Source organism: Hemiscyllium ocellatum, chromosome 37 (genome assembly GCF_020745735.1).
Source record: "Hemiscyllium ocellatum isolate sHemOce1 chromosome 37, sHemOce1.pat.X.cur, whole genome shotgun sequence".
In the NCBI taxonomy this organism is placed as follows: domain Eukaryota; kingdom Metazoa; phylum Chordata; class Chondrichthyes; order Orectolobiformes; family Hemiscylliidae; genus Hemiscyllium; species Hemiscyllium ocellatum.
Genome location: NC_083437.1, coordinates 46,372,933 through 46,390,584, shown reverse-complemented (window position 1 = coordinate 46,390,584; position 17,652 = coordinate 46,372,933). Strand labels below are relative to the sequence as shown.

The 17,652-nt window shown below is 39.6% G+C and overlaps 1 protein-coding gene across 1 annotated transcript in view; it reads left to right on the top strand.

The window, feature by feature from the left end:
• Positions 1–1,160: 1,160 nt before the first annotated feature.
• Positions 1,161–17,652, top strand: part of vwa5b1 (von Willebrand factor A domain containing 5B1) — a 226,085-nt gene continuing 209,593 nt past the window's right edge. The window contains exon 1 of the mRNA XM_060852285.1: positions 1,161–1,299. Within this exon, the coding sequence (XP_060708268.1) occupies positions 1,161–1,299 (139 nt within the window). The remainder of the gene's footprint in view (positions 1,300–17,652) is intronic.

Genomic DNA, 17,652 nt, shown 5'->3' with positions numbered 1-17,652 from the left:
GTAACCAGAATCCACACACTACCAATCTGCCTCTTCAAAAAATCCCAGTCATGAAATCTCAAAATAATTTAGTATATTGAAACCAGAAAATCAATTGAGATATCTGTGAATGTTTTTATTAATTTTTAATAATTACGATTCTTAGTGTTTAACCTGTTCTATATAAACTGCTTGTTTTCAAATATTTTGAAGAGACTAAGAGGTCTCAGCCCATAACCACCATGTGCTCTGACAGTGTAAGAACTAACATATGAATGTACTCCGAGGTAATTCTGCATAACCTCAAATTTCAGTTTAATAAGCACTCAGTTTTTGAATCTTCCATTTGTAATTAATTAACAGGAAAAAAAAATCTTCTTTACATTTCTTAACATAGGATACGTGTTCCCTGATTTTGGCTGTTAATCTGGTCCAATCGGGGAGCCCTGGCTGACAGATATAAACAGGAATGTCAGAGGTCTGTTCACTCTGAGAGCTGGCTCTGAGGAAACTGGACCAGTGTCAAGTAATATGCGCATGTAAATAAAGGGTTACTAGGTGATGGGATACCAATCTCTCTGGAGTTATTTCAGGATGGACAATAAATTCCAGACTCACTAGAAATGCCCATACCCTATGCATAAATAAATCTAAGTAACACAAATCCAGAATATTTGTTAGACAACAAAAATTGTTTCACTAAAATCATGAAGAAAGGAACTCCAGCAATACTTTGGAGGAAGGTACTGTATAAGACATGCCTTTGTTAGTTTTAAAGTGTTGCAACTTCGGTTTCAGTAGAAGTTGCCATGTTTTTCATATCTATCTAACACAAAATTAGGATGTGATACAAAGTTCACATGTTCAATAGTGTTTTAAGGTTTCCTACAAATTTTGTGAAAGTTGATTATGTCTAAAAATTGCAGTAGTGGCATACATTGTGATTATTAATTGGAGATTGCATTGTGTTTGATTCTCAATTAATTTTCTATGATTGTTTCAGCTGATTGTCCTGTTGTCTGTGCCAGTGGTATAATGTTTATTCAGATGATGACAATATTTTCTTTCATAGGTTTTTTTTCTCCATCAGGTTAGAGCAAATTAAACTGCTTTGAACATTGCTGTATATATATGTGTGTCTACTTGTGTACCTGCACACAAAAGGTAAATGCTCCAACAAAATGCCAGGGCTTATTAACCGACACAACAATCTCAATCTGCCATTAAAAGCATCTGAAGTCACATCTTGTATGATAGGCTACAGCCTGGGAATGTCAGCATCTTTAGTTTATACCAACATGGATGATCATCCTGTTGAAGGTATGTGGTCATTAATTATAAAATATAATGTGATTGAAACAGAATTACAAATTTTATTAATTCACTCGACATTAAAATGTTACTAAAATGGAATATATAGCTGGTAGCATCAACAGTAAATATTAATGTCCCACGGTAGTAGACATGTAAAACATTACTTTGGGAAGTGTTTGATGGAAGGATTGAATTTTTGAGACTACTGTTTTTCAAACTTCATTAAATCTTGATTCTCTACCTTTCCAGTTTCTAATTTCTAAGGCTCTATCTTCCCCAACCTACCTGCATCCTGGTATTCTCCTTTTTAAAAAGCTCCCAACATGGTGAAAATAGCAACTGATACTGTAACAAGATGCTACTCTGCTCACTGATACCTGACAGGTTGAAACTCAGAGACCGAAATGCTTCATTTGCCACAGAAATGAACCCCTGTCAACTGCCACTAATTTGTTGCTTTATCAGTACAATATTTTCTCAATTGCTTGTTGAGAGGAGAAAGACAAAGCAATGGGGGATGGTGGGGGACAGCAGCTGATAGTGGAATAGTCCAGTGTCACTGTTCCTGTGCTGGAGTACCAGTTATAAATTCACCAACAGTAAAGCAACAATTTGAAAGTGGAACTTTCATTTGTAGCAAATTTAAGCAAAATAAAATTTTGCAACAAAAAAAACAAGGAGGAACAGAACATGCAACAACATAATTGCAGGTTTAGAAGATTTGTAATGTATCATGCTGGCATGGAAAATTAAGATCTTTAGATGGAAAAAATGTGAAGGCGTTAGGGAGCAGAAAAAGTTCATGAAAATAGTTTGAGGGAAGAGTAGTTTCAGTCGAGAAGATAGATTGGAGAAATTGGGACCATGTTCCTTGGAGAAAAGAAGTTTGAAGTATTGAATATAATGATTGAATATAATGATCTGATTGAAGTATTCAATATAATGAAAGATCTGGATTGGGTACATAGGGAGAAACTGTTTCCAATTTATTTTAAGTCTACCTTGCCTGAAAGAGACATCATCTGTAAGGACTCCAGGTGCTGTGAATAAACATTGCTGTATCTCTGCCTGCCAGTCAATCTAACTGGACTATGCCAGCTGTATACACAGAAACAATTTGCTCTGCTATAACAACGTACTACATTTTGTTGTCTTATATAAACTAAGTCATAGAACTCATAAATCTTCAATAAGTGATTGATTAACTGACCACTGTTAAGAACCAAAGCTCGCAGATTTAAAGCAATTGTCAAAATAAGGAAAAGTGAAATGAAAAGAAAACTTCTTAGCACAGCTAGGGATTAACATTGGGAAAGCACGACTTGTACATATGGTGCAGTTAGGTTCAAATCAAACCATACAAAAGGAAATTAGACTGTTATCTGGTATGGAAAAATACACAGGGTTATCGGGTGAAAATGGGAGCATGGCATAAACTGAATGGGTATTTGGAAAGCCAGTACAGACATGATGGATATCGTCCATTTGGAGCAGAATTCCATGAAAAAAAAAGAGATTTCTTTGGTTAAAAGGACATAACACTGTTGGATTAATCCAGGGAAGAAGAGTTTAAGGAATAGAGAGGATCATAATTTTTATACTTGATGAAAATTCTGTTAGAAGCAAAAAGAGGACACAAGACAGATTCATCTTCACTAAACTGCAACCATTCAAAGAATGGGTTGAGGTTAGAATGGCATAAGCAGCTGTCTTTATTCAACATTGCATAACCTTCGCTCAACTGATTTCAATAGAAACTGACCATGTTCTACCAAAGGTGACATGTTGCTAGGGTAAATCTCTGGTGCATGCCACATTACTGTCTAGGTGACTCGGTCACCTCCATAAATCCTAAAGTCTTTTAGTAACTCTAACCTGCTAAGAAACATTGATGATTTGAACAAGAGCAGAAGGTCATAGAGTCATAGAGATGAATAGCATGGAAACAGACCCTTCGGCCCAACTCGTCCATGTCGGCCAGATATCCCAACCCAATCTAGTCCCACCTGCCAGCACCCGGCCATTATCCCTCCAAACCCTTCCTATTCATATACCCATCCAAATGCCTCTTAAATGTTGTAATTGTACCAGCCTCCACCGCATCCTCTGGCAGCTCATTCCATACACGTACCATTCTCCACGTGAAAAAGTTGCCCCATTGGTCTCTTTTAAATCTTTTCCCTCTCACCCTAAACCTATGCCCTCTAGTTCTGTTCTCCCCAACCCCAGGGAAAAGACTTTGCCTATTTACCCTATCCATGCCCCTCATAATTTTGCAAACATCTATAAGGTCACCTCTCAGCCTCCAACACTCCAGGGAAAACAGCCCCAGCCTGTTCAGCCTCTCCCTATAGCTCAAATCCTTCAACCCTGGCAACATCCTTGTAAATCATTTCTGAACCTTTTCAAGTTTCACAACATCTTTCCGATAGGAGGGAGACCAGAACTGCGCACAATATTCCAAAAGTGGCCTAACCAATGTCCTGTACAGCTGAAACATGACCTCCCAACTCCTGTACTCAATACACTGACCAATAAAGGAAAGCATATCAATGCCTTCTTCACTATCCTATCTACCTGCGACTCCACTTTCAAGGAGCTATGAACCTGCACTCTAAGGTCTCTTTGTTCAGCAACACTCACTAGGACCTTACCATTAAGTGTATAAGTCCTGCTAAGATATGATTGCCAAAAATGCAGCACTTCGCATTTATCTGAATTAAACTCCATCTGTCACTTCTCAGCCCATTGGTCCATCTGGTCCAGATCCTCTTGTAATCTGAGGTAACCCTCTTCGCTGTCCACTACACCTCCAATTTTAGTGTCATCTGCAAACTTACTAACTGTACTTCATATGCTCGCATCCAAATCATTTATGTAAATGACAAAAAGTAGAGGACCCAGCACTGATCCTTGTGGCACTCCACTGATTCCTGAAGAAGGGCTTATGCCCGAAACGTCGAATTTCCTGTTCCATGGATGCTGCCTGACCTGCTGCGCTTTCCCAGCAACACATTTTCAGCACTCCACTGGTCACAGGCCTCCAGTCTGAAAAACAACCCTCCACCACCACCCTCTGTCTTCTACTTTTGAGTCAGTTCTATATCCAAATGGCTAGTTCTCCCTGCATTCCATGAGGTCTAACCTTGCTAATCAGTTTCCCATGGGAAACCTTGTCGAACACCTTACCATATAGATCACATCTACCACTCTGCCCTCATCAATCCTCTTTGTTACTTCCTCAAAAAACTCAATCAAGGTTGTGAGACATGATTTCCCATCCACAAAGCCATGTTGACTATCCCGAATCAGGCCTTGCCTTTCCAAATACATGTACATCCTGTCCCTCAGGATTCCCTCCAACAACTTGCCCACCACTGAGGTCAGACTCACCGGTCTATTGTTCCCTGGCTTGTTCTTACCACCCTTCTTAAACAGTGGCACCACTTTAGCCAACCTTCAGTCTTCCGGCACCTTACCTGTGACTATCCATGATACAAATATCTCAGCAAGAGGCCCAGCAATCACTTCTCTGGCTTCCCACAGAGTTCTTGGGTATACCTGATCAGGTCCTGGGGATTTATCCGCTTTTATGTGTTTCAAAACATCCAGCACTTCCTCCTCTGTAATCTGGACATTTTGCAAGATGTCACCATCTATTTCCCTACATTCTATATCTTCCATATCCTTTTCCACAGTAAATACTGATGCAAAATACTCAGTTAGTATCTCCCCCATTTTCTGCAGCTCCACACAAAGGCTGCCTTGCTGATCTTTGAGGGGCCCTATTCTCTCCTTTTGTCCTTAATATATTTGTAAAAATGCTTTGGATTCTCCTTAATTCTATCTCATGCCAAAGCTATCTCATGTTCCCTTTTTGCCTTCCTGATTTCCCTCTTAAGTATATTCCTACTTCCTTTATACACTTCTAAAGATTCACTCGATCTATCCTGTCTATACCTTCCATATGCTTCCTTCTTTTTCTTAACCAAACCCTCAATTTCTTTAGTCATCCAGCATTCCCTATACCTACCAGCCTTTCCTTTCATGATACTGCTGTCTCAAAAATGTAATTTCCTTGTGCAGTTAGATTAAGATTCGGTTTTATTTTGGTTTGGCTGTTATCTACTTTTTTAAAACTTAATGATGAAGGCATCATCCTTAATTTGGAATTCTCCAGGCTTTGTGTTTCCTGTACGGAAGTATTTGACCAAAATGAAGGAGAAGGCTGCAGTAGAGTAGTATTTGCTTCAGAATAGTTTACACTGTATAGTTGGGAACTACTTTTAAAAATTGAAATACAGGAAATTACTGAGACTTCCATAAAGCTGAAGTTAAAACAGAAAATGTTAGAAATACTCAGCAGGAGAGACACTACCTGTTAGAAGGGATCCAGATTTAATGGGTTCAATTTAATTCTGCGTCTTGCTGAGAGTGGGATTGGGAGGGGGTGTGTATGTGGGAAGTTTAGTAGTGAAAGATTTATAACTCAGTCATTGCATTAATTTGACTTCCATGATTACCAGTCCATTAGTCCGAGTGGGTGTGATATGGATTCACATGACACTGCAGCATTTAAAATAATACTCCAAGTTGGCAATTTGAAGGGGTTTGGATTTAGGAGTCAAGAAGAAAGAAGAGTTAGAATGAAATCTATTGACAAGGCTGTGCCTTGTCTCAGCAACTCCTTTCTACTGTTGCTGAGGATTGTGAGAAGGCAGAGTACAATACTCTTCCCTTTCAATCATGTTATCATTTTTTGTGATTAGTGTCTAATTATATCCAGGATTGGGGTTACTAGAGACTCCAGGAGATCTGTTCATTGCTACCTTTATTGAACATTGTTTTAAAATGATATACAGAAAAAAGACTTTAAATGAATCTTCTACAAAAAACCATCTCCCAGCAAGTTTTTTAGTCATGTGATCTTACCTCACCGCTGATGTAGATGATCTTATTTCCATTTGACATTTACACAACACCCATGAGAGGAAGTAACCTGGAGCAGAGGCCATTAGGGTCAGAGGAGAAGAGCAGCTGAAGCAAGGTGTTAAATCCCAGTTTCACTGCAGAATGCTTTAATGAGCTAAACAGGGCAGTAACGGTCAATATCACTTGATTCCCAGCATTGTTTTCTCAAGTCAATTCCATTCAACAACAGCAACTTATATCTAAAGAGCATCTCTCTTCACGCACAGTTACATTGCAGGGGTCTTACCCATCTTTATCAGCGATCTTCCTGTTTCTCTTTTTTCTGTACTCACATTGTTGTTAAGCAATGTCATGCTTTTCCATTATCATCACCGTTCTTAAATGTGCTTCATCAATTAGATGGATAAACGTCATTATTGACTGAAGGATAAACTATTGACTTTGAAATGGAAATTGGATTTAGTATCTCTTCTTATGATCCAAACTTCATATCAGTTGGTCAACAAACACCAGAAAGTTCCCTATAACTCTAAAAGTTGAACGCAATTTTTAAATGTAAATCAATTTGTAGAGAATTCTCAATTCTTGGTCAACACTCCACCCTGTTGCCTGTGCACATTTATCAGCTGTGATTCAACGGACTCTGATTCAGAAAGTTATGCTTTCAAGTCCCACTTCAGAGGAGTAAACATTTATCAGCTGTGATTCAACGGACTCTGATTCAGAAAGTTATGCTTTCAAGTCCCACTTCAGAGGAGTAAACACCTAGACAGTTGGTACTCAGGGAATCAAAAGAGAAACTGCGTAACTATCAATAGGTCTGGTGACATGTGTGGAGTGAGAAACATTTGAGATTAATGACTCTTGCCTTTGTAATAGCACACTGTTTGAGCCATATATGCTTTTATAGTTGTCATAAGACATTCTGGATAAATTAATTGTTAGTAGACTTCCACGTATCTAGCAAAGATATCACAGCGAGCGATGAGTTGGATTTGTGAATATCCCCAACCAAACATATTTGGGTTGAATAAGTTTGGTATGAACCAGGACTAGAATTTGAAATATTTTTAGAAATAATTTTTGTAATTCAGTCTTTGTGAAAGTTGGCAGACTAAGATTGCTGCATCAACAGCCAGTGTTGGGAGACTGTGAGTGTACAGCTATGACTGAGTATGTTTTGGTGCATTTATAGAGCGGCTGGAGAGGATTTTTGCTGCTAATACTATCCATACTAATACCACCCATACTATCCATACACTAATAGTTGACCTTCATGATAATCCAATTGTTAATCAGGCAGTGGGAGAAGGAAACGGACAATATTGATGACTAAAGCAGACTGAGTAGAATTTGAAACACTCAAAAGACACATTACCACCAGAGTTAAATAAAACAAAAAAAAACTGCAGATATTGGAGATCTGAAACAAAAACTGAAATTGCTGGTGAAACCCAAAAGGTCTGGCAGCATCTGTGGGAAGAGTCACTGGACTCGAAATGTTCCTCCGTTTTTTCACACTCTGTTCTTGTTTCATTGCTATTAGACATTTTGTATAAGCTTGAGCAGCACTATAGCTTAAAACCATCAGCAATTTCAGAAATCCATTGGTTTAGAACAAGGAATTAGTTAACCACTCAGGATAGTGGACACTTTATCATTGCTAGATTAGAGTTAGTTAACCACTCAGGATAGTGGACACTTTATCATTGCTAGATTAGAGTGGCGCTGGAAAAGCACCGCAGTTCAGGGAGCATCCAAGGAGCAACCTGAACTGCTGTGCTTTTCCAGCACCACTCAAATCTAAACTCTGGTTTCCAGCACCTGCTGCCATTGTTTTTACCTACTTTATCATTGCTTTAAATTCCATTGCAATTTTGGAGAATATTAGGAAAGAGAATGTGGGACAGATTTGTGTGCAGTTTAAAATATGAAGATATTTGTAGTAAGTTGATGGCATTATTAGAGTTACCTTTTGGCATAGCTTGCCAAACAGCATTGTCCATGGACTTGGCAGAATGTGAAGTATGAAATGTTATGGTTAACAACCCCTAGCCATCTGCAGAAGTAAATATGCTGCAGCTGAGCAAACTGAAGGCCCCAGCAAAGACAGTCACAAAGCCTTTTAATTCTCTTTTGCCATTAGCTACAAATTGCCCACTGTGAGCAGATTGCTGCAACAACAAGAGGGTCATCTCACCAAGTCAAATGAAGATAAAGGAATAAAATGTATACATGCATAGAGAAATGCAAGCAGAAGGAAAGGCTGTCACTGTATATGCAGCAGCCAATGATGGGATGGGAATGGTTCCAGTAAGCAATAAGCAAAATTATCATTAAGCCATTATCAAAGTAAAGGGTTAAAGGCCAGCTTTATTCAGAAGGAACTGGTTAAAAACGTTAAAGTTAAACTGGAAAAGAGCTTGAATTGAGGCAAAATGTATAGCATGAGATCACGTGATTAACAAGCACCTGCAGATGTTTAATGAAACTGGCAATCTGATTTATGGACATTAAGCATACCTATAGATTCAGAGGAATGCCAATCAACTCTGCCCTTAAGGGAGAAAATAGAACAAAAGGCAAAAAGATTAGAATGTGAGAACATTACCTCAAACTTTGAATAGAGTTGTTCAGTTACTCTCTTAGTGGTAATACCAAAGGCAGTGCAAGAATATGTGGGATTATAAAGTAATTGTAGAGTTTAGAAGAATGAGAGGCAATATTATGATACATGAAATTCTTTAGGGACATGATACGGTTGATTTAGATATGTTGTTTCCCACTGTGAGAGAATCTAGGTCTCGAGGGCATAATCTCAGAATAAGGGGTCAGGCATTTAGAACAGAGAACATAGAAAAATACAGTACAGAACAGGCCCACGATGTTGTGCCGAGATTTAGTCTAATGTGAAATATAGTAACTTAACCAAGCACCCCTCAACTCACTGCTATCCATGTGCATGTCCAGCAGTCACTTAAATGTCCCCAATGACTCTGCTTCCACCACCACAGCTGGCAACGCATTCCATGCATTCACATCTCTCTGTGTAAAGAACCTACCTCTGATGTCTCCTTTATACCTTCCTCCTAATATCTTCAAACTATGACTCCTCGTACCAGTCGATCCTGCCCTGGGGAAAAGTCTCTGGCTACTGACTCTATCTATTCCTCTCATTATCTTGTTTACCTCAATCAGGTCTCCTCTCTTCCTCCTTCTCTCCAGAGAGAAAAGCCCGAGCTTATTCAACCTTTCTTCATAAGGCAAGCCCTCCAGTCCAGGCAGTATCCTGGTAAACCTTCTTTGTACCCTCTCCAAAGCCTCTGTATCTTTCCAACAGTAGGATGACCAGAACTGGACACAATATTCCAAGTGTGGTCTCACCAGGGACTTGTAGAGCTGTAGCAAAACCTCATGGCTCTTAAACTCGATCCCCCTGTTAATGAAAGCCAATACACCATATGCTTTCTTAACGACCCTATCCACTTGGGTGGCAACTTTGAGGGATCTATGTACTTGCACACCCAGTTCCCTCTGTTCCTCCACACTGCCAAGAATCCAGTTTTTAATTCTATAATCAGCATTCGTGGTTGACCTTCCAAAATGCATCACTTGCATTTATCCAGATTGAACTCCAAGTGCCATTTCTCAGCCCAGCAATGCATCCTGTCTATGTCGTGCTGCAGCCTGCAGTAGCCCTCTATACTATCGACGACACCTCCAACCTTTATGTCATCTGCAAATTTACTAACCCACCCTTCAACCTCCTCATCCAAATCATTTAAAAAAACTACAAAGAGCAGAGGCCCAAGAACAGACCCCTGCAGGACCCCACTTAACACCGACCTCCAGGCAGAATACTTTCCACCTACAACCACTCTCTGCCTTCTGTCAGCCAGCCAATTCTGAATCCAGATAGCCAAATCTCCCTGTATCGCATACTTCCTGACTTTATGAATGAGCCTACCATGGGGAACCTTATCAAATGTCTTGCTGAATTAACAGAGATGAGGAGGAATTTCTTCTCTCAGAGTGTAGTGAATCTGTGGAATTCTTTATTTCAGATAGCTACCAAGACTGTGTAATTAAATACATTCAAGGCTAAGAAACACACGGATTTTTAATGAATAAGGGCCTTAGGGGTTATAGGAACAAGCAGGAAAATGAAGTTCACGAGTATCAGATTAGCCATGATCTCATTGAATGGCCTGAATGGCCTCTTCTGCTCCTATGTTTCATGATCTTAAATCAAGTTCTAGAATGCAAACGAACCAATAATTTGCCAAAAGTGGAGGATTTATTCATACTGTTATCAGGAGACAAGTTTAAGAAAAAACTCAATCTGACAAAAGTCTTTCTGCAACTGGAGTTAGATGGTGAGTCAAAGTTATAAATGACTACAGTATTAACATGGAATCAAGTTATTTTCATAGACTTCCATAAGACCATAAGACCATAAGACATAGGAATGGAAGTAAGGCCATTCGGCCCATCGAGTCCACTCCGCCATTCAATCATGGCTGATGGGCATTTCAACTCCACTTACCCGCATTCTCCCCGTAGCCCTTAATTCTTCGTGACATCAAGAATCTATCAATCTCTGCCTTGAAGACATTTAGCGTCCCAGCCTCCACTGCAGTCTGCGGAAATGAATTCCACAGGCCCACTACACTCTGGCTGAAGAAATGTCTCTGAATTTCTGTTCTGAAATGACCCCCTCTAATTCTAAGGCTGTGTCCACAGGTCCTAGTCTCCTCTCCTAATGGAAACAATTTCCTAGTGTCCACCCTTTCCAAGCCATGTATTATCTTATAAGTTTCTATTAAGTCTCCTCTTAATCTTCTAAATTCCAATGAATACAATCCCAGGATCCTCAGCCATTCCTCGTATGTTAGGTGCTTCTTCAGCCCCCAGAACTTTTTGAGGGTTAATGAACAAAATTGTGCAAGAAATTCAAGGTGTAGTGTGTGATTTGGATGATATACTTATTTCAGCTTCAAATAGGCAGAATCATGAAGACAGGCTGAGAAAGGTGCTCCAACATCTGGAAAAACCATGGAGTTCAGGTCAAGTTACACAAATCTGAAATGTTTAAAGATTCTCTTGAGCATTTAGGTCACAGAGTAGACACAGGTGGGTTGTAACTTCCCAAGTCTAAGTTTCAAGTACAATAAGGAATTGTTTAAATAAGGTTATAGAAGACACAGGGAAACAGACATTGAGTCAAGCTGTAGAATAGAGGATTCTACTGGGACACTTGCAACATAGAAATGGCTAGCTGGTATGTGACAGAAACCACACATTGACTTGGCAAAATTTGATGAGCAGCAACTTTTTGCTGTGAGTTGTAACCGTATGAAATAGGTTGAGGGCTTTCCAATTAATTAAACAATAACTAGCAAAGCTCTGGTGATTTTGCACGGTTTGATTATGGGTTCAGTTTGTTGAGAAGAGTTTTAAAAGTTCACAGAAATGGATGGAGTAATCACACTTAGGTTCTATCATATCAGCTTGCTTCAAATGGAGCAACGGAACACAGTAAAATTGTTATGCGTGCTCTTGTTAAACAAATATTAGATACAAATTGGAACAAACATCAGATGTCATTGATTCACAAACTGGCAAATGTTTTGTTTATTTATCATAACACATCTCACGCTATGATTGGTAAAATGCCAGCTGAATTGTTAGAAGACATGATAGAAATGTTACTGAGAGAAAGAAGTCTGAAGTTGAACCAAAGATTAGAGTAAAAGATAATCATCATACGTGTTTTATACAAATGAAATAGATGAAGGGACAGAAGGTACTTGCCAAAAACACAAAGATAAGTCAGAAAGTAATGTGTGAAGAGGATGGAAGGAGGCTACAAAAGATTTTGTGAGGTACCTGTTGCTTTGACAAGGTTAGGTGGTCCTTGGTTTTTTTTCAGGGAGGTTCTAAACAACCCAAGGTTCCAACTAGGCTGGGTTTGAAAGGGTTATTGGGGCCCTTTTCGTTTACCCCTAACAGATAATGCCTCCAGCCTAAGCCTTTCATGTCTTTAAAAAAAGGCATAATTAAAGGGGAGTGGCCAGCTGGCTGTGTAGCAAGCCTTTGTTTACATCAGAGTTAGTTCAACAGCAGTGTGTATAAAAAAGGCTGCTGAACTCTCTCCTCTGATTGGAAACCTAGAAGCTTTTTGAGTCATTTTTAATCTTTGTGCGAAGGGGTCTGTTTACGGGGATTGTTGCAAGTATCTTTTGAACAGCATCATTAAGTCAGGGATAGTCTATCGAGTTTGGATAGGATAAATTATCCAGACTTCTATTTTCTGTTCTTCGTGTTTCATTGCATAATTTTGTAAATAAATTCTGTTTGTTTAGAACTTGGCAGTCAGACCAGCTGATTCACTCCGCAAATATCCACTATATACTTAACAAAAACAAAGAACAAAGTTATGGTCTGGGCTACTTGCTTAAAAATGTTTTGAGAGCTCGGGCCTGGCCCATAACCATTTATATAAGTTAAATGAGTGGATAACGATTGGCAAATGGAAGGAAAATATGAAAATGTCTGTTTTGATAGGAAAAACAAAAAAAAACTAAATGTTGAGAGATTGCAGAACTCTGAGATGTGAGAGATCTGGGTGTCCTTGTGCATGAATCATAAAAGCTTCACATGCAGGTACAGCAGGTAATTAGGAAAACTAATAGAATGTGAACAATGATAACAAGGCAAATTAGAAGGGAGGTTATGCTTCAGATGTACAGGGCACTGGTGAGATTGTCACTGGAGGACTGGACACATTATCAGTCATCTTGCTTAAGGAAGGATGTAAATGTATTGGAGGCAGTTGAGAGAAGGTTTACTAGACTAAAACTTCCTGAAGAAGGGCTTATGCCCAAAACGTCGATTCCTCGGATGCTGCCCGGCCTGCTGTGTTTTTCCAGCACCACATTTTTCAACTCTAAAACTTGGAATGGATGGGTTATCTTAAAAGGAAATGTTGGACAGGCTAGGCCTGTATCCAAATGACCATGAACAAAAGAGTATATGAAATGAGAACGTAAGAACATAAGAACCTGGAGCAGGAGTAGGCTGTCTGGCCCTTCGAGCTTGCTCTGCCATTCATGGCTAATCTTTTCATGGCCTCAGCTCCACTTACTTGCCTTCTCACCATAACCCTTTATTCCTTTTATGTGCAAAACAATCTGTCTTAGCTTTAAAAACATTTACTGAGGAAGCCTCAACTACTTCACTGGGCAGGGATCTCCATAGATTATCACCCTCTGGGTGATAAAGATCTTTCTCAATTCAGTCCTAAACCTGTTCTCCCTAATTTTGAGGCTATGGCCTCTTGTTCTAGTTTCATCCACCAGTGGAAACATTCTCTCTACTTCTATCTTATCTATTTCCATCATAATTTTATATGTTTCCATAACATTCCCCACCTCATTCTTCTAAATTCCAAAGAATATAATATCAGTCCACTCAATCTCTCCTCATAAACCAAACCCCTCAACTCCAGAATCAACCTGGTGAACCTCCTCACAATGGCACCCAGATTCCTCTGCACAGCAGCATGCTGCAATCTTTTACCATTAAAGTAACAGTCCTTTTTACTGATATTCCTACCAAAACAAATGTCTTCGCATTGATCAATATTGTACTCCATCTGCCAGACCTTTGCCCACTTACTTAAATTATGTCCTTTTGCAAAGTTTCACAGTCCTCTGCACACTTTGCTCTACCATTCATCTTAGTGTCATCTTTGACACACTGCACGTGGTCCCCAACTCCAAATCATCTATGTAATTGTGGTCCCAGCACTGATTACTGAGGCACATCACTAGTTACTGATTGCCAACTACAAAAGCACTCATTTATCCTCACTATTTCCTTCCTATTAATTAACCAATAATCCTGTATTCATGCTAATACATTGCTCATAATGCCTTGCATCTTTATCTTATGCAGCAGCCTTTTGTGTGGCAACTTGTCAAATGTCTTTTGGAAATCTAGATACACCATATCTACTGGGTCCCTGTTATCCACCATGCTCGTAAGGTCTTCACAGAATTCCAGTAGATTAGTTAAGCATGACCTATTTTTCATAAACATATGCTGCATCTCCCTAACGAGACAATTTATAACTAGATGTCTTGCTATTTCTTCCTTGATAATAGACTCAAGAATCTTCTGCACTACAGAAGTTAAGCTAACTGATCTATAATTACCCATGTTTTGTCTACCTCCTCTTTGAAACAATGGCATCACATTTGCTGTTTTCAAATTTGCTGGAACTACCTCAGAGCCCAGCGAATTTTGGAAAATTACCATAAGTGCATCTGCTCTTTCTCCCACCATCTCTTTTAATACCCTGGGATGCATTCCATCAGGGCCAGGAGACTTGCCTACCTTTAGTTCCATTAGGTTGCCCAACATTACCTTTTTCGCAATAATAATTGTTTCCAGGAGCTCACCTACCTTCATCTTTTTGTCAATTACTGGCATATTGTTCATGTCCTCCGCTGTGAAGACCAACACAAGATACTTGTTCAATGCTTTGGCCATTTCCTCATATCCCATAACTAAATCCCCCTTTTTATCCTCTAAAGGACCAATGTTTACTTTAGTCACTCTTTTTCATTATATATATTTATAGATACTTTTGTTATCTGTCTTTATATTCTGAGCTAGTTTAGCTGATAGCTGATCTATCTTACTTTTCTTTATAGTTTTTCCTTTGGCTTTCTGTTGACCTTTAAAGCTTTCCCAACTTTCTAGTTTCCCACTGAACTTGGCCACTTTGTATGCCCTCTTTTTCAATTTGATAACCTTCCTTATTTCCTTAGATACCCATGGCAGATTTCCCTTTTTTCTACAATCCTTCCTTTTCACTGGAATATACTTTTGCTGAATACATTGAAAAATTGCTTTGAAATTCCTCCACTGTTCATCAACTGTCCCACTGTTTTTGCTTCCAGCCAACTCCAGTCTCATCCTATTGTAGTGTCCTCTGTTTAGCTACAGGACCTTGGTACTGGATTTTATCCTTGTACTTTCCATCTGCATTCTAAATTCAATCATACTGTGATCAATCTTTCCGAGAGGATCCCTAACTATGACATAATTAATTATTCCAGTGTCACTACACAGGACCAGACCTAGAGTAGCTTGCTCCCTCGTCAATTCCATTATGTAGAGTCATAGAGATGTACAGCATGGAAACAGGTTCCTCTGTCCAACTTGTCCACGCCGACCAGATATCCTAAATTAATCTAGTCACATTTGTCACCACTTGGCCCATATCCCTTTAAACCTTTCCTCTTCATGTGCCCATCCAGATGCCTTTTAAATGTTGTAATTGTACCAGCCTCTACTTCATCTTCTGACAGCTCATTCCATACATGCACCACCCTCTACATGAAAACGTTGCCCAATAGGTCTCTTTTAAATCTTTCCCCTTTCACCTTAAACTTATGCCCTCTACTTTTGGACTCCCCTACCCAAGGGAAAAACCCTTAGCTATTCACCGTTTCCATGCTCTTCATAATTTTATAAACCTCTATAAGGTCACCCCTCAGCCTCTGATTCTGCAGGGAAAATAGCCCCAGCCTGTTCAGCCTCTCCATATAACTGAAACTGTCCAATCCCATCAACACCTTTATAAATCTTTTCTGACCCCTTTCAAGTTTATCAATATCTTTACTATAGCAGGATTATCAGAATTGAACATCATATTCTAGAAGCGGTCTAATTAATGTCCTGACATCCTAACTCCTGTACTCAAAGGGAGAAAGGGGGGACTGCAGATACTGGTGATCAGAGTCAAAAAGTACAGCAAGTCAGGCAGCATCCGAGGAGCAGGAACCCTGATAAAGAACTCATGCTCGAAACATCGACTCTCCTCCTCTTTGGATGCTGCCTGACCTGCTGTACTTTTCCAGCACCATACTTTTCAACTTCTATATTCAGTGTACTGACCAATAAAGACAAAAGTACCAAACGTCTTCCCCACTACCCCTGTCCAACTGTGACTCCACCCTCAAGGAACTACGAACCTACACCCCAAGGTCTCTTTGTTTGACATATCTCCCCAGAACCCTCTCATTAACTGTCTAAGTCCTGCATTAATTTCCCTCACCAAAATACTGCACCTCAGATTTATCTAAATTAAACTCCACTCGCCACCCTTGTTTCATTGACCCATGTCATGGACAGGTACTGCTCCATAATGCTATTCACAGGCAGCAATGAGACAGTGACATCAAACATTCTTTAAATTAACAAAAGGTCAGTGCTCTCCAGAGAGCTTTTTCTTGCATGGATCCATCCAGCTGTTTAGACTTGATGCCACAACATGGTTCAAAATACAATACAAAAATGACATGTACCTTGGGCATTGTCCATAATCTCCCAAGAGGGATGGATGTCATCTTCCCAATGGCTAAACACACACACACACACACACACACACCTCATACTGCTCAAGCTAACTATCGCCAATATATTCAATGAACTTCTGCTCAGGCCTACCCCAAGTGACCCGGTTTGACCAATTGACATGTAGATTAAAACCCTCATGATAACTGCCATACCAGTTTTACAAGCATGACTTATTTCTTTGTTTATTTCCTGTCCCAATGTGCTATTATTATTTGTTGACCAAAGACCACGCCTACAGTAACGTTTTCTTCTTAGAATTTCTAATTTCTACCCAAATGGATTTAACCTTATTCTCCATAGAACTTATATAATCTCTCAGCACTGCTCTGAGGTCATCCGTAAATATCAGAGCTACACTACCTCCCTTACCTTCCTGTCTGCCCTTCCAAATAGTCTGATACCCCGGATATTTAACTCCCAGTCGTGACCATCCTGCAAACCATGTCTTCGTAATGGCTACCGAATCATATCCATTCGTGGTGATTTGTACCATTAACTCACCTACCTTGTCATGAATGCTACAAGCATTCAGGTAAAGTGCCTGTCCACTTTTGTGCTTTTTCCCCAGTAACACTTAATTCCTTAACCGATCAAGAATCTATCTCTCCGTCTTAAATATACACAAGTCTCTACCCCCACAGCTCTCATTGGCAAGCAATTTAATAGATTCACAACCCTCTGAGAGAAGAACTTTACGGTGAACAGCAAGTGGCTTAGAGCAGATTGAGAATTTTGTTTTACTCGGAGGGGAGTAGATATATGGAATGTGCTGCTTGAGAGGAGATGGAGCCAGGTACTCTCATCTAGATGAGTTCTTAAAATGCCAAGGCACTGTAGACCATGGACCAAGTGCAGTAAATAGGACTTACCAGTCATTTTATGTTTGTTGGTCGGCATAGATATGGTGGGCTTTAGATTCTGTTTCTATGCTGTGTAATGCTACGAATCCATGAACTCTAAGGAATTCCTCCTCATCTCAATCTTAAACTGGTACCT